Source organism: Diceros bicornis, chromosome 23, assembly GCF_020826845.1.
Source record: "Diceros bicornis minor isolate mBicDic1 chromosome 23, mDicBic1.mat.cur, whole genome shotgun sequence".
In the NCBI taxonomy this organism is placed as follows: domain Eukaryota; kingdom Metazoa; phylum Chordata; class Mammalia; order Perissodactyla; family Rhinocerotidae; genus Diceros; species Diceros bicornis.
The window spans coordinates 32,318,088-32,343,375 of record NC_080762.1 but is presented as its reverse complement, the minus strand read 5'-3'; the positions used below and the strand labels follow the sequence as shown (position 1 = coordinate 32,343,375).

At 34.9% G+C, this 25,288-nt stretch overlaps 1 protein-coding gene across 4 annotated transcripts in view; it reads left to right on the top strand.

Annotated features, from left to right (window-relative positions):
• GRIK2 (glutamate ionotropic receptor kainate type subunit 2) overlaps nt 1-25,288 on the top strand; it is a 654,115-nt gene that overhangs the window by 439,978 nt on the left and 188,849 nt on the right. For all 4 annotated transcript variants that reach the window (XM_058566570.1, XM_058566566.1, XM_058566567.1 and 1 more), the window contains exon 10: nt 3,571-3,777. In XM_058566570.1, coding sequence (XP_058422553.1) covers nt 3,571-3,777 — 207 coding nt within the window. The remainder of the gene's footprint in view (nt 1-3,570; nt 3,778-25,288) is intronic.

Here is a 25,288-nt window from a genome sequence, read left to right as displayed (position 1 = left end):
GTGGACCATGGGATCTAGGCCAGACATTAAAGTGAGGACAGGAGAGGGTTGATGGATAGTGGAAAAGTGTGGGGGTAACTAGATTAGAGGTCTTTATGGGACTGAAGAATTGCAGGCATGGGTGTGATTAAACAATGAGCTGGATGAATGGGCTGTTAGTAATCCTAATGCAGAGGTGGATCATTTTTGACAAATACAGAGTGCAGTTGTGATTATGGGAGAGTGCGGCTAAATTCCAGTGAGGGGAGAGATTTTGCAATTAGGAGGTAAAAGGATTGAGATCAGCCATGTTGGATGTTTTATCTAGGAGGATTTTGAATACATAGAGAATGTCAATAAGAGTTGGAAAAGATGTACATCATTATATTTCAATTTCTGTGTAGACTACATCATGTTCACCACCCAAAGACTGATTACCATCCGTCACCGTACACGTGCCCTGTCACCTCTCTTGCCCTCCTCCCTCCGTGTAACCACTGATCTAATCTCTGTATCTATGTGTTTGTTTGTTGTTGTTGTTTTTATCTTATACTTATGAGTGAGATCATACAGTATTTGACTTGTTCTCTCTGAATTATTTCGCTTAGCATAATACCCTCAAGGTCCATCCATGTTGTCGCAAATGGCAAGATTTCATCTTTTTTTATAGCTGAGTAGTATTCCATTGTGAATATATACCACATCGTCTTTATCCATTCATCCCTTGATAGACACTTAGGTTGTTTCCAAGTCTTGGCTATTGTGAATAATGCTGAAATGAACATAGGGGTGCATATATATTTATGCATTCATGTTCTTTGGATAAATACCTAGCAGTGGAATAGTTGGGATCATATGGTAGTTCTATTCTTAATTTTTCAAGGCGTCTCCATACTGTTTTCCATAGTGGCTGCACCAGTTTACATTCCCACCAGCAGTATATGAGAGTTCCCTATTTTCCACATCCTCTCTAACACTTAGTTCTTGTCTTGTTAATTATAGCCATTCTGACAGGTGAGAGGTGATATCTCATTGTAGTTTTGATTTGCATTTTCCTAATAATTAGTGATGTTGAACATCTTTTCACGTGCCTGTTGGCCATCTGAATATCTTCTTTGGAAACATGTCTGTTCACAGCTTTTGCCCATTTTTTAATTGGGTTGTTAGTTTCCTTGTTGTTGAGATGTATGAATTCTTTATATATTTTGGATATTAATCTCTTACCAGATTTGTGGTTTGCAATATCTTCTCCCAGTTGTTAGGTTGTCTTTTCATTTTATTGATGGTTTCCTTTGCTGTGCAGAAGCTTTTTAGTTTGATGTAGTCCCATTTGTTTATTTTTTAATGTTATAAACCAATGTTACCTCAATAAAAAAATTTGCAAGACAAAAAAAGAAGCTTTACAGTAATATTAATAAAATGAATTAAATTTAGTTTGAAAATAAGAAAAGAAAAAGAGTTGGAAAAGAGAGCAAAATTGTCATCCAGTAGCTAAAAATTTGAAAAGTAAAGACTTCCCTTCCCACTTAGTAAATCTTCTGATTCAGATTTCATTGAGTGACAGCAATTATACAGAGAGCCTGGTATAGTAGGGGGGCTTGAGCCTCAGAGGAGCAGAGGTTATCACACAAAGCAGGGGAAGAAATGGTCTGGGGGTGCAATGAGAGTCAGGGAAGACACCAAATGTGTCTTTATGTTTGAGAGATGTGGGAGTGACGTTGAAGGTAGTCTCTAGGAAAGAGGGCTGAAGGAAAAGCAGTGTCTTCAGGGTATAGTCCAGTAAAGCTGAGAGGTGAAAGGGGCATTCCAAAAATTAGATGAAGATGTGGAACAATGTGCTGATCTCTGAGCAGGACTTCTTTAGCACAGTGGAGCAGCAAAAGAAAAGGGAAATGGTCAGGCTGGAGTATGCAGGAAACAGTAGAGAGATAAGCCAGGTCAACAGGGATGGGAAGAAAGATGGACTTAGTCTTGTTTCTGAGATGAGTATGGGCAAGCTGACACATTATAGTCATGCATGGCTTAACGACAGGGATACATTCTAAGAAATGTGTTGTTAGGCGATTTCATCATTGTGTGAACATCGTAGAGCGTACTTACACAAACCTAGATGGTGTAGCCTACTGTATACCTAGGCTATATGGGACCACCGTTGTACATGCAGTCCATAATTGACCAAAATGTCGTTATACAGTGCACAACTGTACTCTCATGTCCAAAACTCCTTTCGGTATGATGACCCTTGTGGAATGACTGTTGTTCTCCAGGGGTTGGAAAGAGGATGATTGCATTCCTAGATAGGCTGGAATGGCAGCTTCCTAAGCTTTTTTGCTTTGTAATGTCTTTCTCTAAGAGAGCAGCTTCCAGAGGTTTTGCCCATGGTCAAATAGTAAATAGTAGAGCCAATCGCACCCTGACTTATTTACAGCACAGTCCTCTGTACCATGTTCTAGCTGCCCCTGATAAAATATACTAATGCATGGATTCTCTTAGCACTTAGTTAAACATGCAAATTTTTAATAGGGACTGCTTTGCAGAGGCTTACAGAATTTGGCTCCTCACTTTCTCTTCATTATCACTTTGTTCAACTAATTCCCTCACTTACTGGATGTCCCTTCAGTCACGTTGATGGCTGTTGTCCTCTTCCTGGAACACTCCAGTGGCATTTTGGTCTCAGGGCTTTTTACTTGTTGTGTCCTTGGCCTGAAATGCTCTTCTTTCCGATTTTCAAATGGCTAGATTCCTTCTCATCTTTTACGTTCTACCTCATCGCTCATCTCCTCAGAGAAGACTTCCAGACATATTACTCAATTTTGTCTTACTTTTCTCTTTTCTTGCCAATACCTTGTGGTTGCTCTGTATCCTATTGCCCTATTTTATGTTTTTATACCATTTATCAGCATCTGAAGTTGTGTGTTCTATTTGTTTAGACATTTATTATTGGTTTCCTCCTCTATATCACGAACTTCATGACTTGGGATTTCTCTTTTATGTAGAGAAGGGCTGGCTCATAGCAGGTGCTCCATAAAATGTTGTTGGATGAATGCATAAGCACTTCATAAGTGCTAGTTTCTTTTTCTATATTCTAGAGTAAGGTACTGCTTTTTCTCCTGTAATTAAATATAGCAATTGTAATTTTCATGGTTGTTAGGACAAAATGTGATAACATACATAAAAGCCCCTACTCCAGTTCTTAGCACATGGTGGCAATTAGGTAATGATTTTTTTCATTCTTTCATCAATAGATCCCACTGAAACAGCACACTAGATATTGATTAAATGATATAATTTAAATTAGGGTATTGTAATCATGGTGAAATTATATCTTATGTATTATACATTATATAGTGAATATCACATTACATATTATTTATTATATGTATTGTACATATTCTCTTGTGAGGCACAAATATTCCTGAAGTAATCTGCCTTCTTAGTATTTCAAACTATGCTAATTACAATTAGAAGAAAATAAAATTGATTGTTGTCCTAAATTGATGTGAGTTTTTCTATCTTCTAAGGAAGCCATAATTCTGATAGTAAGTTTCATGATTAACTAATACCTCCTACCTTCATGTTCACTGTTTCCAGGAAGAACCCTATGTCCTGTTTAAGAAGTCCGACAAACCCCTCTATGGGAACGATCGATTTGAGGGCTATTGCATTGACCTCCTCAGAGAGCTGTCTACAATCCTTGGTTTTACATACGAAATTAGACTTGTGGAGGATGGGAAATATGGAGCCCAGGATGATGCCAATGGACAATGGAATGGAATGGTCCGTGAACTAATTGATCATGTAAGTCCCTCTTCTCATTATTTATTACATTTGGTAGATTGCTAAAAGATTTCCTTTTTTTTTTTTATGGTCAGGGATTAATAATGTCAAAGAGCAATAATATATTTCAAGTATGTATCTCCTTCAATAATTTTATTCAAAGTATATATTATTTTTGTTATTAAATACAAAGAATCTAAGAGGGAAGTATAGTTCTATTAGGGAGGGATGTCTGTGTTAAATTAACTAGTATACAAGTGATTTAATATCTTGAAATATTTAGTTTTAATCTGTAAATTAGAATGTAGTTTCCCAGCAATGAATGTCTTATTCACTTTTGTAATGCTAACCTTCTAATCAATAGAGGGAACGGATCATGCAAACTCTAAATTTCATTATAAAAATTTTCTTTACTCGGATAGGAAATTTATCTTTAGAGATGAGAGAGATCTATATGTAAAAAGCGTAGAATAAGATACTATATAAAAAAAAACAAGAATAGTAAGCATATTGAAGTAGGAAGATAGAAATTTTATTTTATTTTTCTAATCGAATAAGCCACGCATTCCCTTTTGGCCAGGAAAACATTATCTCATAATTTCTCAGTTGATTGTGTTAATTAATTCATCTCTTTGAAATAAACTCTTATCTTTTAAATATTATAACAACATATTTGACTTTATTTTTTGTAACATTTAAGTTTATTTTGGCATTTTCCATATTATTAGTGCATATAATTATTGCTAAGAATTCTGCAAAATAATGAAAATAATTTTCTTTTAAAAAACATTGTGAACTGTACCCTAAATAAAAATTCTTACCTATGCAAGTAGCAAATATGGGCAATTTTCAAAGCATTTTGAAAATACTTTATTGCTATTAATTACAAAGTTCATTATTAAGAAGAAGGAAATAAGGGATTATCTATCTATCTATCTATCTATCTGGCTATCTATCTCTCTATCTATCTATCTATCTGTCAAGAAAGAAATATCAGGCTTTGGTTAGATGCAGAATAACAACACAAACTATTATTTTTTAAATTCCTTTTTCTTTAAATCTTCAACATATTTCTTTTAATGATTTGGAATGTACTCAATACTTTCCTAAAGTTTTAGACTTGATTAATTATTTCTCAAAAATTCTGCTTAAATGAGACCTTTATATTTTAACTTTGTAAAATCCTTCAGAAAATGATGAAAATATTGGAAGATACATATGATTTAGAATCAAATATAAAACCTTAAACTTTATGTTAGTTTCTATTAATATAGCAGTAACTATCAGAAACTTAACTCAAGCTTCTTTAAGCAAAAATTGTAATTTATTGGTAGACAAATTTGTGAGATCCAGAGGTAGTGTGGCTGGATTTAGAGTATCAAGATTTACTTTCTCTGATTTTTGGCCTCAATTTAGTCTTTGCTTCCCTGTGTCTGTTTTACTCTTGGATATGTGGCTCCCAATAGGTGGCAAGAACAATTGCCACTAGCAGTTCTAGATTAACCATCCAGGTAGAAACATAGCACCTGTACTCTATAATTTCATCAAAAGACCCCAAATTTGGTTTCATTGGCCTGACCTAGGTCATAAAATAAATCCTGAACCAATTATCCTACTCAGAGGGAAGTGGTGTTCTCTTTGGATATCCTGGGGCATATACTCACTCAAGAAACTAGGAGGTGAGGTCAGCTCCTTTAAAACCACATAGATTTAGAGTAGGGGAATTGTGGGTTTCCAAAGGAAAATCAGGGTGTTTATACCTGAAGACAGTGGAATGGATGCTACACAGACCAATACAATGGATATTCACTGTAGAACCTTTGGATAAATAGCTTATGTTAGGCTTTTATTTTAATCAGAACACAAGAATTTTAGATCACCAGTACCTTTATGTGTATATTTGCCATATGTTCTTAATTAATGCTCTTTTAATTAAGTTTTTTGGGATTCAAAATTGGTTAAAAGTTTTAGGTTCCTTTTTGATTTGCTATCTATATATTTCTTCAAGGAAATTATAGAGTAGAAAATGAAGGTTAGGAATAATGATTTAGAGCTATGGCATAAAAGATGATGGCACACCAAATGAAAGAATAGTAAGGGAGTATTATAATTTGATATTAATTTCTCAAAAAAATATTTTTGGTATTGAGCTGAAACCACTGATGATGTCTTCAAGTTATTTAATCATTTTATTCATCTTGGTGCCATCCCTGTCAATTCACCTTTTATTTTCTCTTACTGGAGTGCTGTCCTATCCCGGTATGCTCTTGATGCCTTCCTCATGTTTCATATTGTTGGCCTGGCCTTGGTTTTTAATGTTTAGCATGAGTCGTATTAAACTAGAATGATGATTATATTCAAAGTATTTTTCTCTGTACTACTTCAACTTAGTTTGCATGTTCATGAATATGTTAATTTCAGTGTTAAGTAGTAATTTACTGATAATCAGATCAACACCCTGAACTTCTCCCTCTCCTTACTTTCCTTAGAAAGATTACCCTCTCTCATAGCTTGATTATCATTCTCATACTGAAATTTTACCATTCTACATCTTCAACCCTGAGCCTTAGACACATATGTTTAACTACCTCTGGTACGTTTTCCCCTTAAACGCCTCATAAGCACCTCAAAGGCAGCATGTTTCAGACTCAATTTATTATTTATCTTTCCTGAACCTATTCCTTCTGAAGAGTTTCCTATATCAGTACATGACACAAGAATTCAATAGATTTCCCAAGCCAAAAATTTAGTCATCATTTTTGAATTATTTATTGAGTGTGTTTCTTAAGTAATTCTGAAAGCTGTGCACTTCTCTCCATCTCCACTGTCGCCTGGAATAATATTCCAACGTGAGGATCTTTCCCTTCTAATCCATTATCTATATATATTGTTCAGCTAAGGTCTAGTTTCAGACAGAAAAATCTGATCATACCCTTCTTTTGCATAAAATCTTTCAGGAGTTTCCATTGTCCTAAGGATATAGGATCAACTATATATTTACAAGCCCTTCCACATTTGGTTATTGTTTATCTCTTATGGAAGTCTTCTTTCTGTGTTGGGAGTTTGTCCTATATGGAGTAAATCAGCAAGGCTCCCCAGCCAGAGATCCAAGGGAGGGAGGAGAGTGAGGGCAGGATATTTATTTTCCTCCTGGATCTGTGAGATGTTGCCTTGGGCTGATTTGTGTCCCTACGTTGAATGTCACAGTTTCTCATAATGATGTCTGCTCTACACAAATCTCCTGTTCTCAGTTCCGATTTACACTCTACATAGCTTTGTTTCTTTGGACCTTTGGAGCGGTTGCAGCTTAGCTGCTACTATCCTTAGCTTGCTGCACCATCCCTTAAAATTTCCCTACACCAGTGATTCTCAATGTGTGTTCCACAGACCTGCAGTCAGTATCCCTTTTAAACTTGTTAGAAATGCAAATTTTCAGGCCCTACTCTAGACCAACTGGGTCTGAAACTCTGGGATAGATCCTGGAAATCTCTGTTTTAACAAGCCCTACTGGTGATTCTGATGTTCCCCAAAGTTTGAGAATCAATTAGTCCCTCTACAAATATATACTGCTCAGTTATCGTCATTTGAGTGTGCCATCTGTTTTCTGTTGAGATCCTAACTGGCACACCTTTTCTATATTTTCATCTATTCTGCTCTCTCCAGCCGTACCCGTGTGGATTTTTATCAATCTTGTTCTCCTTTGCCTCCAGGCTAGTTCTCTGTCTGCTGCACTCTCCTCAACTCCCACCCAGCTCACGTCACTGAATTACTTCTACTTAGCTTCAGAAACACTTCCCCAATGAGGCTTCCCACCCCACCCCAGGAAGCCCACCTGCTATGATTTCTACGCTATTCTTCTTGTATAACACCTATCACACTTTATTTTAGTTACCGGCTTAAAAATCTGTCCTACTTACTTGAATGTAAGTTATACAGTAGTTATAATATCAAACAGGACTATTTCAGTTGCAAGTGTAAGAAACATGGCTAAAAATAGCCTTCACAAATATATATTTTTTTAGAAAGCCCATTACTAAAAACGTTACTAAAAACGTCCAGTAGTGGTTTTCACTTCAAGTACAGTTGGATCCAGGGTCTTAAAATATGCCATTAATACATCGCTCCTCACTGCCTTGTTATCTCTTGGCTTTACTCTCTTCTCTGTAGATTTCATTCTTAAGCAATTTCTTTCCACCTGGTGACAAAAGTGGCCCATATTGGCTCTAGGCCAGTGGTTCTCGACTAGGAACAATTTTTTCCTCAAGACAATTTTGACAGTGTTGGGAGACGTTTTTATTGTCACAATTTAAGGAAGAGGGGGAGATGCTACTACTGCCATCTAGGAGTAGAGGCTAGAGATGCTAGCCTCTAAACAAGGCATGAGATAGCTCCTCACAACAAAGAATTATTTGGCCCAACGTCAATAGGGTTGAAGTTGAGAAACTCTGCTCTAGGTTTACCTCGCTTTTAGAGTCCTCCTTTTGAAAGAGGTAGAAGTCTCCTTTTGCTCAACTCTCAACAAAATCCATGGCGGGTGCTAGGGGTGGGGTGGGAGGAGTGTCAACTGGATCAGCGTGGACCACGTGCCCCTCTGTGAACCAATCCATAAGGCTGGGTTTGGGAAGGTGGTAGTTGAAATGACCAGGCCTGGGTCATGTGTCCACAATTGGAACTGTGGGATAGAGTCGGCACCATCTGAATTATGCCACTTATAATTTTTATGTGGACTTGGGTGCAGAGGTAACTAATATTTATTTTATACCAGCTATTCCAGACCATTTTCTAGATTTTCTAGGTTTTACTAGGTTTAGTAGAAGGGAAATAACCATCAAGAGACTATATTTATGCAAGTGCTGTGATGGGGAAATATAATTAAAAACAAAATCTCCTCCCAACCCAGAAAACCTCCCCACTAAGGTAGAAGAAAAAGAAATCATTTTATTATTGAATAAGCATTAAACAGAATGTGATGCACACTATAGTCAATTTGCTAAGAGATTGCAAAGACAGAAAGAAATTATCCTTTTTTATATATAGCCAAGCAGACACAACCCATTACATATATGTTCTCAAGATAAACAATAACTAGTCTTCAAGAAGACTTGAAAGCACCATTTATTAAACATGGTTCATACTACATTCATTTGGTAATTAGGGTGACTATCTGTGTTAGCTAATTGGCTTTATCCAATGGAAAAGTGAAATTCTTATATCTTTATGACAAGAGGTAGGTTTTAGGCACCCATCTACCAAAGTTAAGCTTCTGCCCTCCCACAGAAACTTGGAGGTGGAGTGCTATCTTCCTTGGTCATTCCGTTTCACAGAGATACTTCCTGGGCCCTTGAGACAGGCATTCCTAGGTGGGAAAACTGTCAAGAGGCTTAATAATTTTTTAAAGATTTATGTACATTTCAGAGAGAGAGAGAAAAGACAATTATGTTTTCTAAAATAAATGTTCTAAGAAAAGAGGAAGGAGTCTCTTCCCTTATTTTCAACAGGGAGAACCGAGTCTCTTATTTTTAATTTGTATTTGCCCTTACAGTTGCAAGTCTTTGTTATTTTAGTAGCAGCTGGTTTTACCACCTTCTTCTTCTCCATCCTTGCTTCTTGAGAGGGCCCTCAAGGTATAGGGTTTGGTATGACCTCTCAAATTTATATGATCTCACCAGGGATGGTTCTTGGTGGTGTAATACGAAGATACAACCTCAGAAAGACTTTAGGAGAAAGTGGCTCCCCAAGGCATTGCTAGTCCTTGAAAAATGCCACGTCTTCCCCTCTGAAAACACCTTCCTCCCCCATCATCTCCACAGCAGACCTGCAAAACATGATGTGCTCGTAAGTCCTTGGTAAGGCAGAGGTGGTTTCAAATCCTAATTCTTCTATTACGTAGTTTTATGCTTTGGGCACATTGCCTTAAACTCTTTGAGCCTTAGTTTTCTCAAAAATAAAATAGAGATAATAATATATTAATAATCAGGGATGATATATATATAAATTTCCTGATGCAGTGCCTGACATACAGTAGATAATCAATAAGTAGAGATATAACTAATAAGTTCAAAATTTGTGTCATTTTACTTATTCTTTCTACTATAGGGTTTATGAGTATTCTTGTTGAGACAAAAATGTAAAACATTTAGACACTATTACAATGAGAAAGATGTAGGGATTGTAGTTGCTATTGATATTAATTTTGAATTGAAGCATAGTTAGTAAAATCAGTGTTAAGTTTTAATGTAAATTTTATTAATTGAAATCTTTGGTGTTCAGATATCTCAGTGCTGTCTTACCTAAATGACTTATGTCTTGTGAATAGGAGTTTTATATTAGAATTAGTTAAACATAGGGAACAATTAATAGAGAATCAAGTCACTGTTCAATTAGCAATAGGTAAGATAAAGGGGAAAAATGATTAGGATATCAGCAAAGCAGGAACACTCATTTTTTTTTTAATTACTATTTAATTTTTTTTTAAATCAAAGAAATGATTAGAGAAAAAATTAAAATGTTTTGGGACCTCTTTATACTTATTTTATGGTTTGGTATTATGTCAAATTTGAGTTATATGTAAGACTGAAAGTGAAGAGATTTATTTTCTTTGCTTAAATCCTTTAAAAACTTAGTCCAACACTTCTCAAATACATTTTTTTTTAAAGAAAAATTGCCCAGAAACTCATTATTTGGTACATTTCATAAAATGTTAATAGCATATGTCCTGCTACGGAGGATGTAAAGGAGCAATCTATGAAGTTTTTCCTTAATATAGATGACCTCCTCTTTTTAATATTTTTAATATTTTAACTTTCCATCAGGCTAACAATCATTTGAGTTTTTATGATGATTGGTGACCTGGGCCATTCTATTTGAAGTTTGTTGAGTAGCTATAAAAGTTGATAGTTTTCGTGAATCGTCAAACGGATTAAAAACTAAATCAGGACCCTATTTTGCCATATCAGTTCACTGCATCCATACTCCTCTGTATTGTGGTATATACTCGGTAGTATTCATTTGCTTCAAATATACTAAAAATAACTAGGAGACACAAATAATACAATTGCAGAAAGTGTTGAGCATTCAAGAATATTTATTGAAGGAATGACACAAATGTTCAACAACAATTGTTAAACTCAAGCACCACGCTCCTTGGAAAATATGCTACATATTTTCCAAATGCTTTTAATTCTTATGTTGCCTTCCAAGGGCCCCAATGAAAGTGTCTATTTATTCAAGGACTAAGTAAAGAAATAAACAGTGACACATTTTCCTCTTGATATTAAAGCCTCATAATTTTTTGTATAATATTTTATGAAGTATTTTATCAATTTTTTTCATTCTTAAAAGCAAGCTTAGCTATTGAACCTGACATAGTAGAGATGAGTACATAGAAACTTGCTAATGCAACCATCGTATTAAGTTGGGCACAAATTTTACTTGTAGCTTTGGGTTGTGTATCTAATAACTCATTTATGGGCTCATGAGACAACAGTTGTATGTTATTCATAAAGCCAACTAGAGTTATTCATAAGCATGAGGGAAAATACCTAAGCTGCAATAAGGTAGCAACACATATTATTATGGGACTGCTTAAAGGAGACAAGGGCAGTTAAATTACTTTCAAATCTCTGGCGATGTTTGCCTTGGCAGTGGAAAACTTCAGGAAGATTTATGCTTGTAAACATCCATACATAAATTAATAAAACAGTATGCAAAGTCTGTTGTATGTTCAGGTTAAAAATAGACCTCAGATCCGTCCCTACCTTGCAGTTTTGCATCCACCAATCTAGTTCAAACTCTTGCCACCTCATTGTGTCTTTATTGTGTATTTCCTGCCTCTTCTTTAGGAATTGACCTATACATAATAGATTCTTTTCTAATCACCAATGTCTTCTCAAAGCTTTCTCTCTCAAAGCATTGCAGAGATACTGAAAGATTGCAGGACAAAATTTCAAGTACTCACGCTGACTTTAATTTATTTCTATCTGTCCCTTGACACCTAGGGGTTCATGCAGTCCTTTAAGCTCTCTCACCTTGTCACCTATATCAAGCCCACCTCCAGGGTTCTGTGTTGGGGCTCTGCTCCACAAGGCTTTTCCTGACCGTGTCAGTCCTTTAAAGAGCCCACTTTTTTGAACACTTGTAGAACTACTTTTCATGCTTAATCACAACACTCTTTATTACTTGAAATTCTTTGTCCTTTCATCCAAGAATTAGCTCCAGCTGGAGGCAAATTTCAGCATGCTCTTCAGCCAGTGATCTGCTGGGCCTTCTCTGACCTAGTGTCACAATGCTGATAAAATATGTAAGGGAATACTGTGTACTCTAGCTGAAGATCTACAATTATTTCTTTTTTTTTTTTTTTGTGAGGAAGATCAGCCCTGAGTTAACATCCATGCTAATCCTCCTCTTTTTGCTGAGGAAGACCGGCTCTGAGCTAACATCTATTGCCAGTCCTCCTCCTTTTTTTCCCCAAAGCCCCAGTAGATAGTTGTATGTCATAGTTGCACATCCTTCTAGTTGCTGTATGTGGGACACGGCCTCAGCATGGCAGGAGAAGTGGTGCGTGGATGCACGCCCGGGATCTGAACCCGGGCCGCCAGTAGCGGAGCATGCGCACATAACCACTAAGCCACAGGGCCGGCCCTACAATTATTTCTTAACTGTGGAAATCTGGGAATTTGGGCAATGTCTGTCTGTCTATCTATCTATCTATCTATCTATCATTTATCTATTGATCAATCTATTTATGCTGTGTAGCCTTGGGAAAGTTATTTATTCTGTCTTAAATTCAGTTTTCTCATATGTACAATGGGAATAATGGTACTCGTCCCGTAGAATGATGTTGTGGATTAAATGATAAGACCTGAGAGTGGAGCAGCACTGTAGGCATTTGTAACTTAGTCTAACTCATCAATGGGAAGCAGAGATGGGGGCTAGATGGGTGAGACACAGGGAAGGGGAGAAGGACAGTGACAGGAAGAAAGAACAATTTAAATGTTGTTGGAAAGCGATGCTGATTCCACTGTAGGTCTCGTGACTTACTGTGTGAAAATCTCCTGGCACAAATGGATACTCTCATGTACACAGATACAGATTTAAAAAAAACAAACTAACCGCTAATCCAAAAACCACTATTTAACCTGGTGTGCGACTACAGAAACTGAATTCAGTTCCACGACTGAGCTATTAAAGGAATTTTCAAATCGTATTTGAGAAGCTGACTCTAATTTAGGACATGAATGCATTACACAGGTCCTAGTGTGTTGCCTGGCAAGTAGGAAACACTCAAGACAAGTAGTTATTGTTATTGTTATTGTTATTATTATTATTACTATTACTGTTACTGTTAATATATCCAAAGGGGTACCAAATGTTTTCTTTCATGTTGCTTTGTTCTGGCTATTAAACACTATTAGCTAGTTTACCAGATTACTGTTGAACCACAATTATAATATATTTAAAACAAATAATTGACTATATGTGTGATATAATGTTATCAAAGAAAAAGGACAATTTTTTATAATTACAATTAAAAAATGAGAGATTTTTAAGGTCATATTCTTAGTCCCTTTACCTCATTAGAATTGTGTACAGTAGACTATGAGAAATGTTTCTTTTTAAGTCATTTAAATCTTAGCTCTTTTAGAGATGCCAAAGAACTTTACAACTTTGTGCTTAAAAAGACTCATGTTTTAATATTGTTAGCCATTTGTGGTTTGTAAGAGAGTATATTGGTCAATAAAAGCTTTTATTCTTTTTAATGAGGCTCCTTTTTATGTCTCCAAGTTCTGTTGAAATTTTGAAAGCAAATGAACAAAAGCTTGATCATTTGACAGGTTTTTTAAAGAAAATAGAACGAGGAAGAAATTCTGTTTCAGTTTATAAAGCAGCTATGGTGAAGTGGGAAGTCTGTTAGGATCTAATTCACTCCTATTTTACATTATTTTTAAGAAGACCCATGATGCTATGGTTTTCCAGCTGCATGAATGCTTCCCAGCATGCTGCCTTAGCATTGCAATTGGTATTTAACACTATCAAGCCTTTTATGGTTCATAAATGAACCTTAGAGGACCTCACTATACTTTGCTTTTGCCTCCTGATTGGTCTTTTATTATATACTAGGGAGGAAATCAAATATTTGTTTTTCAGGGAACTTAAAAAGGCTCCAGGTATTATCACAAAAATGGAAAGGCTAAATCAGAAAACAGTTTCTACTGAATGGGAATTGACTTACGCCAGAGCTTTGAATTTTGATAGCGTTGTCTCAATTTTGCACTCTAGTGGAAGCATTCTATTATTTTCAGTAACAAAAAATTAAAGAGTAGTAATATTATATCATTATTATTTTTTTAATTTTAAGAAAAATAACTAAAACACGGAAGTGCAAATTTATTTATAATTTCCTGTGACCTAAAAGTGACAACTGTTAACATTTGTTGCTTTTGCTTTGTTTCTCTTTTAACATAAAAGTTATAAAACATTGTAGATAATGTTGCAATCCTTCACTCACCAAAAAATCTCTCAATTCAGTAATTTTCCAAGTTAACACAGAGGATAAAATTACATTTCCCTCATCCCTCTCCATATGTAACCACTATCTTGATATATAAAATATTGTATAAAATGAAAGTAGAAATATAAATTAAGGGCAAGGATATCCTGGGAGAAATTGCCTACATGAACAGATCCAAAATCTAGAATTATTTGAGTTCAATAATAAAAAGTTTGTATTTGATTTAGAGAGTAAATTTAAAGTGACACTGTTGAAGCAGTAGGCTGGAAAATTTATCTGTGGTATATGGAACATCTGTGTTTTATTAAATAATAAATGCTGATTTACATCTGTTATTACCAGAAAAGCAGAATAAATGTAACTGAAAACAGATATAAACAAAGTGGCTTCTTTTTAAGGTGACATTTTATTTAAAACATAAAACAAACTAAACAAAAACAAAATAAAGTCCTAAATAAAAACTAAAAAGTTTTAAAAAGGAAAATTATAGCATGAATTTTCTTGATAGAACAAATATCATTTCTTGGTTAACTATGACTGGATTTTCCTATTATATGAAATTAAGTGGAGTTGCTTTTCAAAGTAAATTTGAATAATGGAAATAATACAACTACTAAAATAAGATATTCTTCATGATATCCCTAAATGGAAGTATAATTCAGCATTATTAATCCAGCATTTTGTGCCTGTCACAATTTTAGGCACTGGAGATATAAAGATAAATATGAATCCTAGGTGAGAGAGACACAAATAATTTGTATATACTTCAGGTAATAAAATAGTAGATATATTCTCAAGATATTTTGGGAAACCTGAAGGATATATATCTAATTCTGTCTGAGAGGAAAACGATCAAGGAAGTCTTTAAGCTCGAATTATAAGAAAATGACTGATGCTTTTTCCAATATACTATTTTTAGTGTTACAGTTGGCTTAATTTTAGCATGTAGTTCTACCTGAAGGATGTTGTTTTATATAACATCATACATGACTAAAATAGTGAACTACAACTTGGTCAGTTTCATTTAACTATATTGAAAAAACAATTCAACTTAGAATAAATTCTGATCTGATTCAGAAAACTTTTTTTAATTAATTTTATTATTTGTTTTTATTTATTTTTTTATTGAGGTGACATTGGTTTATAACAGAAAACTTTTAAAGAGAGAATTAACATAAAGTAAAACAGGTTTCTACCTCTCTTTTTCTGATAGATTTATTTTTATTAATTAAGAGCAATCTATTGAGAATGCATTTGTTTGGTAATATGTAATTATACTAACATTAACCATTGTGGTTTTATGTCAAAATCATGTGTCTTCACCCCTATAATTTCCTGATCATTTCTAATTACATTTAAGGTCTTCTGACTCCTTCAGGACATTGTTTGCTAAAGATACAGCCACAGAACCAGAGTTTATTTTTTTACATATTTAATTATGATGATATTTCTGATCAAGTTTTTTTTAAACGTTATCCAACATGGATCATTGGAAGATCAGAGATATTGCCTGTGGGATTTATTCAAGTACAAATTCATTTACTTGTTTAAATGACAATGTTTAGTTTAGTATTAGGTGATATAAAACTATCTTTTATGTCCTTGTATTTTCTTCTTTATGGAAATGATTAATTTTGATACCTTATAATACACTAAGCTCTCTTTGTTCACTGTAGATTAATTTTTTAAGCAACATGTAGATTAAAAAATATTCTTTCTAATGTCACTTTCTATTTTTCAATGCATACACCTTCAGGCTTTTCTCCCAGTTAGACTATAAACTCTAGGAGAATCTATATCTCTAGGACTCAGCACCATGCCTGACACATAATAGATACTTAATGAGTGTTTGTTAAGTAAATTAATCCTATTTTTTCCATCCATGCCATTTTGGCCAACTCTACTCACAAAACTACTTATAGATAGGAATATGCCTCCAATGAATTTCCCCAACCATTATATTCTAGCTATTACTGTACATGCCTTGTCTCGTCTATGGAGATGTCAGTGTCTTGATTGAAGCAGGAATGATTTCATGTTCTTCTTTATATCTGCCACAACACCTGCCACAGGGCCTCCCACGTGGTGGAGATGGTCAATAAATATCTGTAGAATAAATGAATGGATATAAATTGTCCGCCTAGCGTCTTCTCCTCTCCACACTAGGGAAGTGCAATAAACTTTACATTACACCTGTGGTTACTCTAAACCATAGCTATGATATCATCACAGATTCCTTCTGAAAAAAGTAAAATCAGTGAAGATTGTTGAACTTAATAGAAGTTAGAATTTTCAAGTCGAGAAATGAGTCATAGCTATGGAATAGTAGGTAAAGGCATTCGGAAAAACTTAACATCTCAAATGTGGACACATAGGAAAGTCATTTTCAAATGTTTCATAAGCAGATATAGTCAGATATATCAGACAATATATGACAAAATAATAGGAGTTCATGTGTTATGGAAAACACCCGGAATAAGACCCTTAGACAAAGTAGCTTTGTCCTTAAATCTCCCAAAATAATAGGTACACAAAGGTCAGAATTGTCACAATTAAAATTGCACAAATCAAATGAAACTTGACTGCAAATGACACTATCAAAAGTTAGCTTCTCCTCAGGGCAGGAGCAAAATGGAAACATTGTGTGCCCCATAATCAAAAGGTCCTCAACATAAAAGTAATAATTTTAGCATCAGCATGTTAAGAAAACAATCCTGGTCATCTGAGAGTTTATCTTTTAAGCACCTTAATACAGTCTTTTTGGATGGAAACATTTCTAGAATGCATTATATATATTTCACTCTGAAACTGTAGTACAGTGAACACAATCCAAACTCCAGTTGAAAACATCGTATCTGTCTTAAAGCTTCCGTGATAATTTTATACTTTACCTTGCAATCACCCAGGAATATGAAATTCATGTCTACAAAATATCCTATCCTTGATTTGTGCTTGAAATGCTACAAACATTTTCTCAGTAACGATACACTTGGCTCTCTTACCTTTTTCATAGGTTCCAATGGGCCCTTGATTGATTCACCCTGTTCCCCACTTCCCATCCCCTCCAAATAGTCATGTATTTACCTCACCTGGTATCTCTCGTTTTGTCTTCTTCAGCTTATTTCCTGTTATCTTTTATTTATTTCAAACTTCCTCACATACATTTTACCTGCTTTTTACACAAACCATTACACAGACTAGGTAACTTTTAAGTCTATTTTCAACCAGCATTTAAATAATTTAAAAGACAGTATTTTTAAACATCTGTTGATAATAAGCTGAATTCTGAGCTGTGCTTCATGAACTGAAGATAAAATTAAATTAAACATGTTTAAAACTGGCATAGACTGCTCAGCAGAGCCACCTTACAAGGTGATGATTCCATAGTAAAGTCTCTTGATTTTGAGTCCAGACCTTAGTTATGCAAATCTGCAGTGTTTACTATGCAGTTATTTGGAGTTATTGAGCTAACTAAACACACAGGATTGATTTTAAGCCAGACTATTAATTTTCATGTGACTGTAACAAGGATCAGTGCTTCCCAGTGTTCTCACTCCTATTCCATAGGTGCAAATGGAAGCCAACTTAGAAATCAGTGGATGAAGAGACAAAGAACAAAGCCCAGGGAATCGGATTTCTTGTCCTGTACTCTGGCGGTATTTTGTTCAAAGTACTGATGCAGGGCATAGAGAATCAGAGCATCTTTTCTTGGGGGATGAAAAGCCACACATACTATTTTTTCTCTCATTTTGCTAGGCAGACCATCACACATCTGCTTGGAGAAAACATCTTATCTCAAGGATGTTACAGTATAATTAAGTGGGCTATCATTTTTGAAAGAAACAACTGCTTTTCTTGATTAGATTAATTGATAAGAGGTTAGTAACATTGGTAATCTCTCTTAAAACAGTTTCATTTTTATCATCTAAATCTTCTTCCTTCTTTCTTCTCTCTTTTTTCTTTTTTCTTGACTTCTTTCAGATTGAATGAGTTTTCTTCAGACTTATTCCTTTTTTCCTCTTTTAGTATGAAGTTATAAGCCTTATTTCTATTTATTATTTTAGTGGCTATTTTAACAAACATACTTAACAAGCTATCAACAAATCAATATTTTTTCTTTCTCCAAAAGAATGCAAGGACCTTAGAAAACTTACACTGATCAACCACTTGCTGACATCTACTATTATTTAGTTCTAACTTGATTTATATTTAATATCATAAATAAGGTGTTAATACTATTATTTTACATAATCAATATTTGTTTAGATTGAACACATTTAACACATCCATTTGCTTTATTCTCAATTCCTTCTTCTATCACAGACCTTCGTCTGTAAGATCATATTTTCTTCCAGAATAGTATACTTTAGCCTTACTGTTGGTAGTAAATTCTTTCCCTTACCACCTCCCATTTTTTTTTTTATTGGAAATGTCTTTATTTCACTCTTGTTCTTGACAGATAGTTTTGCTGATATACAATTTTAAATTAACAGTTATTTTCTCTCAGTACTTGGAGCATGTTGGTCCACTATTTTCTGACTTGCATTGTTGTTCATGTGAAGTTAGCTATATAATTGTTATTCCATGATATTTTGTTGTCTTTTCTCTCTGGCTGCTTTAAAATGGAATCTTCTTCCTGTTTTTGTTATTTTCAGCTTTATTCTGATGAATCTCAGTTCCCATTTACTTATCTTGCTTAGTTTACATTGACAGTCTACACAAGGATTCACAACATCTATCAGTTCTAGAAAATTTTCAGCTGTTACTCTTCATATATGTTACCTCCTTTTGGAAAGCTGATTAGATGTATTTTGGAACTTCCATGTCTTTTAAACTCTATTTTTCCACCTCTTTTTGTCTGTGCTGCATTCCATATAATTACTTCTGATATGTCTGCCGTCTTACTTTAGCTTTTCTAATCTGTAGTATAATTAATTCATTGAACTTCTAATCCTAATGCAGTTTTTATTTTTTAAAAAATATATTGGGTTTTTCTTTACAAATCTTACTTGTAATTTCTCATAGTTTTTTTTACGCTTTGTGTTTTGCATTTCTTCTTTTACTCCTTTGAATGTAATATACATACTTATGTTTATGTTATATATGTTGATAATTTTAATATCTGCATTCTTGAATGTCTGATTCTGCAATTTATTATTTCTACTGACTCCAGCTCACAGTAAGTTGTTTTATTGGGTACTTTATGATATTTAACGTCAGAGAACACATAATCCTTGAAACATCATGTGTTGAAACACTTGAGACTTTTGTTAAAGTGAATTCCTTCAGAGAAATTTTATATTAGCTTCTGCCAGGAGCTTACTGACACAACCGATCCAGAACTCATTAAAAGAAATTTTGTATTTAATTTTGTTTTGGACATCACCACACGAAGGTGGATAAGTGGGTAAGAATTCTCAGAGCTGGCATTTTTCTTTTTACTCCTGTTTAGTTAAGGCCAAGACTAAGTCAGGCGAGGGTTCTCCCATCTACTGCTTGGGGTGGGCTTTATTCTAGTTGACCCACTGAGTGTGGGTGTGGTAGGGTGTGTTGGCTTTATTTAAAAGTCTCCAATCTGATCATTCATTTTGCGAGGGACCCAGGCTTATCTTCTGGTTTTGGCTTCTGGCCCATCAAACTTCAAGCTCTAGCCTATGAGGATTAGAGGATTTCAAATGCTCTTAAGGCAAATATCAGCTCAAAATCTCTGGATTCATATTTTCTCCATTTTAGTTGTTCTGAATTAAAAGTACTTTTCTGATCATTTAATCCTTCTGGAAATATGTCTGGTGGGATGTTTTTACGAATACCTAGTCCCTCACGTTATATATTGGATTTTGGTATTGTCAATTTCATTTTCAGGGAAATGACATTTTCCTGACCCCAATCCCCAAATGGAAGGACATCAAATTAAAAATTTAATATTTAATTTATTAAACAACAACATGGGAATTATAAAAAATAGAGCAATGTGGCTAATATCATTGTAGAAATAACTATTTTAAACAAGAAGCCCAAAACACATTTGTTTCATATATTCCTTGGAGGAACTGCTTTGTGCATTGCTCTGCGCCAAGTCATTGCCAGTGACGCAAAGATGACTTAGACCTGGACTCCTCTTTCTAGAATATTTAATATAGTACAGAAACTAGATATGAATATATAATTATCATAACAGATTGAAGAATCAAGTGTCATGATGCGCACATGAGGGATGGAGAGTAAATCTAGAACAGGGTGGGAATAGATACAGATAGGAGGCCTGTAAAAGGCTTTGTGGAAAGGTGACACTCTGAATGGACTTTGAGGGATTGATCTAACATGATCAAAGTTGTGAATCAGAAAAATGTGTTCAGCAAACTGTTTTTTTATAAACATTAGTCAAGATCACAAAAGAAGGTAGTGCATCCAAATCAATGTATGTGATTTCTAATCACTTTCTCCTAAATTATTATTCACTAGTCAACAACATCTATCAGTCAACACAATTGTGATGAATCAATTGCAGAATATGCATGTGTGCCTGCACACAAACATACACAAATATTTTATGTTCAATTTGCCTTGCTTCAAAAGGCTAATTAAGGTTTAAAATATAGTATAATCTCTCACCTTGGGATCAACATTACAAATAAAAACATAATTTGAGCCACACATAAAATCTGAAGTCAGTATTTGAGAAATCAAAATTTAAGAAAATAAATGTTTAGGCAAATCAATGAATTATGTAACATAAACAGTCATATTTAGGTTGAAACATAAAGTTGTCATTTTTGTAGATCAAAATGAAATATCAAGAATTTCATAAGTCCAACGTATACATTTTCCCTACTCATGATACCATTAAAAAGAAGCTTTTCCTACCTTGGGATTTGAATGTATAACCTTTAAAGATTAATCTAAGAGCAACTCTAAATCCTTTCTTTAGAAGACGCTTGTGGCAAAGATTCCTTTCTGATATTTCACAAGCTTCCTTAAGACTCCAGATCTAATTAGGACCAATAACCAGTCTAAATGATTAAAATGTGGTTTCCTACAAAAACAAAAACAAACAAACAAACAAACCTCATCCCTAAAGCACTGGTCAAGGCCCAGATTTTCTGCCAGTGCCAGAGTCCTGTCACCATTGTTTAAACCTTGGCAAAGTTCAAAGAGAGCTCATCAATGCACAGTGAGAATTAATGTGCACCACTCATTACCCTGCTGAGACCCTTTGTTAAAACAGTCAATTTCTATGCTGTTTGTAAGGTTGTGCAGTTGTAATCCCTGGAGAACTGCCAGGAATAGCCATAGTAACAAAACAACCAGTGTCCTTATGTTTTCAAATCAACCTTTGTGTAAAAAATTTTTTGAATTATGATGAATCTTGTTGCCAGTCAGTACTTTTAGGTCATACCAAGACCCTAAGTGAATGATGTTCCTTCTGTGTATGTGCTATCATAGATGGATTCATTCCCATACATCTCTTTACATAAATTATTTATGTTATGGTTTGTCATAACAGGGGAAGTTGAATTTCCTAATTAAAACACAATATGTAGTATGTATGCAAATAATACTGGTGTTCTGATGTGCTCTCATGGTGCATCTATATAAATCTTGGTACACTTAAAAAACAAACTTGACTTTCACAATTTTTTAAGGTAATTGTTACGATGTTACAAGTACACACACACATACATGTTTATATATATTTACATATGCATAATCTGTGTGTATATATATGGATATGTATGCTGTGTATATATGTCTATGAACATATACACACCACATGTGTGTATAGGTATACTAAAAACGGTTTCAAAAGAATAAAACTGAATAAAAAAGAGGTATTGTTTGAAAGAATTAAGATTCAGTGTGTTGTCAAGGACAATGCCTCATGTTTAAATGTCAATATGAACTTGGATAATTTAGAGAAGACTTGATCACAAATTTATTTGCTATCCTCAATGAAATCTATTTTCAATTCATTATTCCTTAATACATTTTCATTCTGTGTTGAAAGAAAATCAGTCCACCAAATGTATTTTGGTATCAGAAGGCTTTAAAATTATAACCAGTAGCATAACTGTGGAATCAGCCAGTGTTCCAAATCCCCCTCTATTCCTTATCAGAAGTGTGATCTTGGGCAACTTGTCTAAGTTCCCTGAGCCTCACTTTTCTCATATAAAAAAGGGCATTGACGAAAGCATACACTTCATGCTAAAGATTAAGTGACAGAAAACGTATGAAGTGTTTAGAATAATCCCAGGTATATTATTAGCATTCAATAAGTGTTAGCTGTCATTGGTATTTTTTTCTGATAGAAATAATAGCAAAATATCTGCAATAAATGAAAACATAAACTAAGGCATCTCACTGCCTCTTCCACTCATCTTACTTCCCATTGAAATTATCAATAGAATAAACAAGGAAGGAAAAGTCTGCATTCCCTCTGGAATCTAGGGATGGGGCCACCCAAATGACAAGTTTTTTCTGTTTAACCTAATACATGTGAGACTTGAGAGAAGGAAGAGTAGAGGGTAGACACCTGATCCCATTCTTGTAAAATATCAATGTGTTTGAGAATTTAGTGGAAAACCATGAGAAATTGCAATTTGTATCCCCAGTAGTGTGTTTTTTAAACATGAAAATGATTCTTTAGTTAATCTAAAGAAAATGTACTGCATACATTTGTTATTATTGGATATTGTAAAAATTTTAAGACTATCTGGTCTATTTAACTCTCCCTATATTTTTATTTTCAGAATGTGCGGGACTATGTTGGCTTTTCTCTGATCCAAGTCACCACTCTTTCCCTTTCTCGCAAGCCATTCATTATACCCGCTGGACCCCCACCCCCTCCATCATTAATAATCTCCCTTCATTTCCACTCTCTTCCTTGATTATTTCCTATCCTGTTGGCCTCTTTCCTGTTGAAATTTTTCTCTCTGTAGCCCTGTCAGTGATGGCTGCTCTATCTCTCTCATCTCACTTGCCTCAAGAGGCTGGGTCAGATCTTCTTGGCTGCCTGGATTAGGCAGCATGGGCTAGGCTCAAATATCTTAGTAGCTTATACCTACAGAGACTGTTTCTCACTCCCACTACATACAGATCAAAGGACAGCTGAGGGCTGTGCTCCATGTTTACTCTCTCGAAAACCCAAGCTGATGGAGCCACTGCCATGTGAGTATTGCCAATTATCACATCAGGAAAAAGAGAGGGATCATTGGTGAGTTGGACACTGTCACTTAAAAGTTTCTTTGCAGAAATGAAAGCGCACCACTTCTGCTTATATTCCATTGACCAAAGTACATCATACGATTGTGCTCAACTTCAAGGGAGGAAGGGAATGTAATCTATCATGTGCTCAGAAAAGGATGTCAGGGCAGGAACAATCCCCTTTCTTCCCTTCTTGTGTTCTTGTGGCTGGACTAATAGTAAAATTGACACAAGACCAGATTAATAGGAGAGAAATCCAATTTAATTACGTGCACATGGGAGAATAATAAAGATGATGCTCGGAGAGTGAGCAAAGCAGGCAGTATATATATCTTTTACACAAGGACAGGACAAAAAAATTTAGGTTTGGCGTACGTAATTAGCAAGGTTTGTTTACACAGGCTTCTCAACCTTGAATCCTGCAGCTCTAGGGATGAGGATGCAGGGAGAGCACCTTTCACGTGGGAGATTTATTTCCTGCTTTCAGGTGGAACAGAGATAGGAGGATCAGAGAGCCATTTTTGCTTTTTAAATAACTTTAGCTAAAAATACTCGATATGCCGTTGTGGAACATCTTGAGGTGGCCTGTCCTGGGCCCCAACAAAGACAAACTGGAATATAGCTGAATAGTCCTAAAACCATGCTCCCCACTGCTGGTTCCAGTTTATAAATTCTCTAAGCTCCAGAAAAACAGTGCATTTTTGAGGCTCATGTCTCTGGATATACCATTCCTTCTCTTTTATGCTATCCTCTACTCACTTCTTAATCACAATTACTCATCTACTGTTGACTTCAGCACCTGGATCATAGCCTTTCACTTTTAGATGGTTGATTTCATGATTCTAGATAGATTCAGTGTACTTACAAAAGACCCATCCATCACCATGGACTCTAAGCTTCTTGAGTTGTTCATTTATAGGGGTCTTTCAGCCACATAATAATTATATATGCCTATAATTACATCATAATCATTATCATGACCCAAAGTTTACTAACTCTTAGATCAATAACTCAGAAATTCAACATTCTTTTCCTTCTTGCTTATAAATTTACTTGACCCCACTACACTTGTTTTGACCCTATCAAACCCGTGAGTTGATTGATCATCTATCTGTTTTCTGTATATTAATTTTCTCTTCCCCTCCCATTTCTCCATACCCAGCTTAGTTTCTGTGGTTTATTGTTACATCCGTTCTCTTCTAGGACCAAATTTATTTTTCCTCTGTTGTTTTATAGCATTTGCCTCTTCAAAACTTAACCCTGTATTAATGTCATTATCTTCTTCCCTGTGCCTGACTTAGAAGAATAAATTCAGATGCAGAAAATCAACCTATTGTGAAGAATGGAACCACTATAAACAGATAGTAATCCCAAATCCGCTGTCAACACTGTCACAACTCCTACTAACTTTATCTAGTCACCACACTCTCTTATATTCTGCAACACTGCTTTCAAATGCTTCTTTCTACTTCTCACGTCTACCAGTCCCTCTTTAATGTGCAGCAGAAAAGCTGGTCTGCTGCCTCTAAGAGAAGTAGACCACTAGATGAGAATGTCTACCTCAACCCTCCACCATCAAATTGACAAGCACTGCTTCATTACCACCTGTTCTTTCCTTCTCTCTTCAAGGTTTAATGGAGAAATGGGCCCTTCTCCTGCTTAAGGGTATTCTTTTCATCTTTCTTTTCCATCACATCTTGTCTATTCAGGGATTTTCAGACCCATGTCTCTTTCTTTCTTTCTCTACTTTAGACATCTAGGCCTTTTTCTCTTGATTCATTTCCATTTGCATTTTCAAAAGACCATAATTTCTCATTAAAA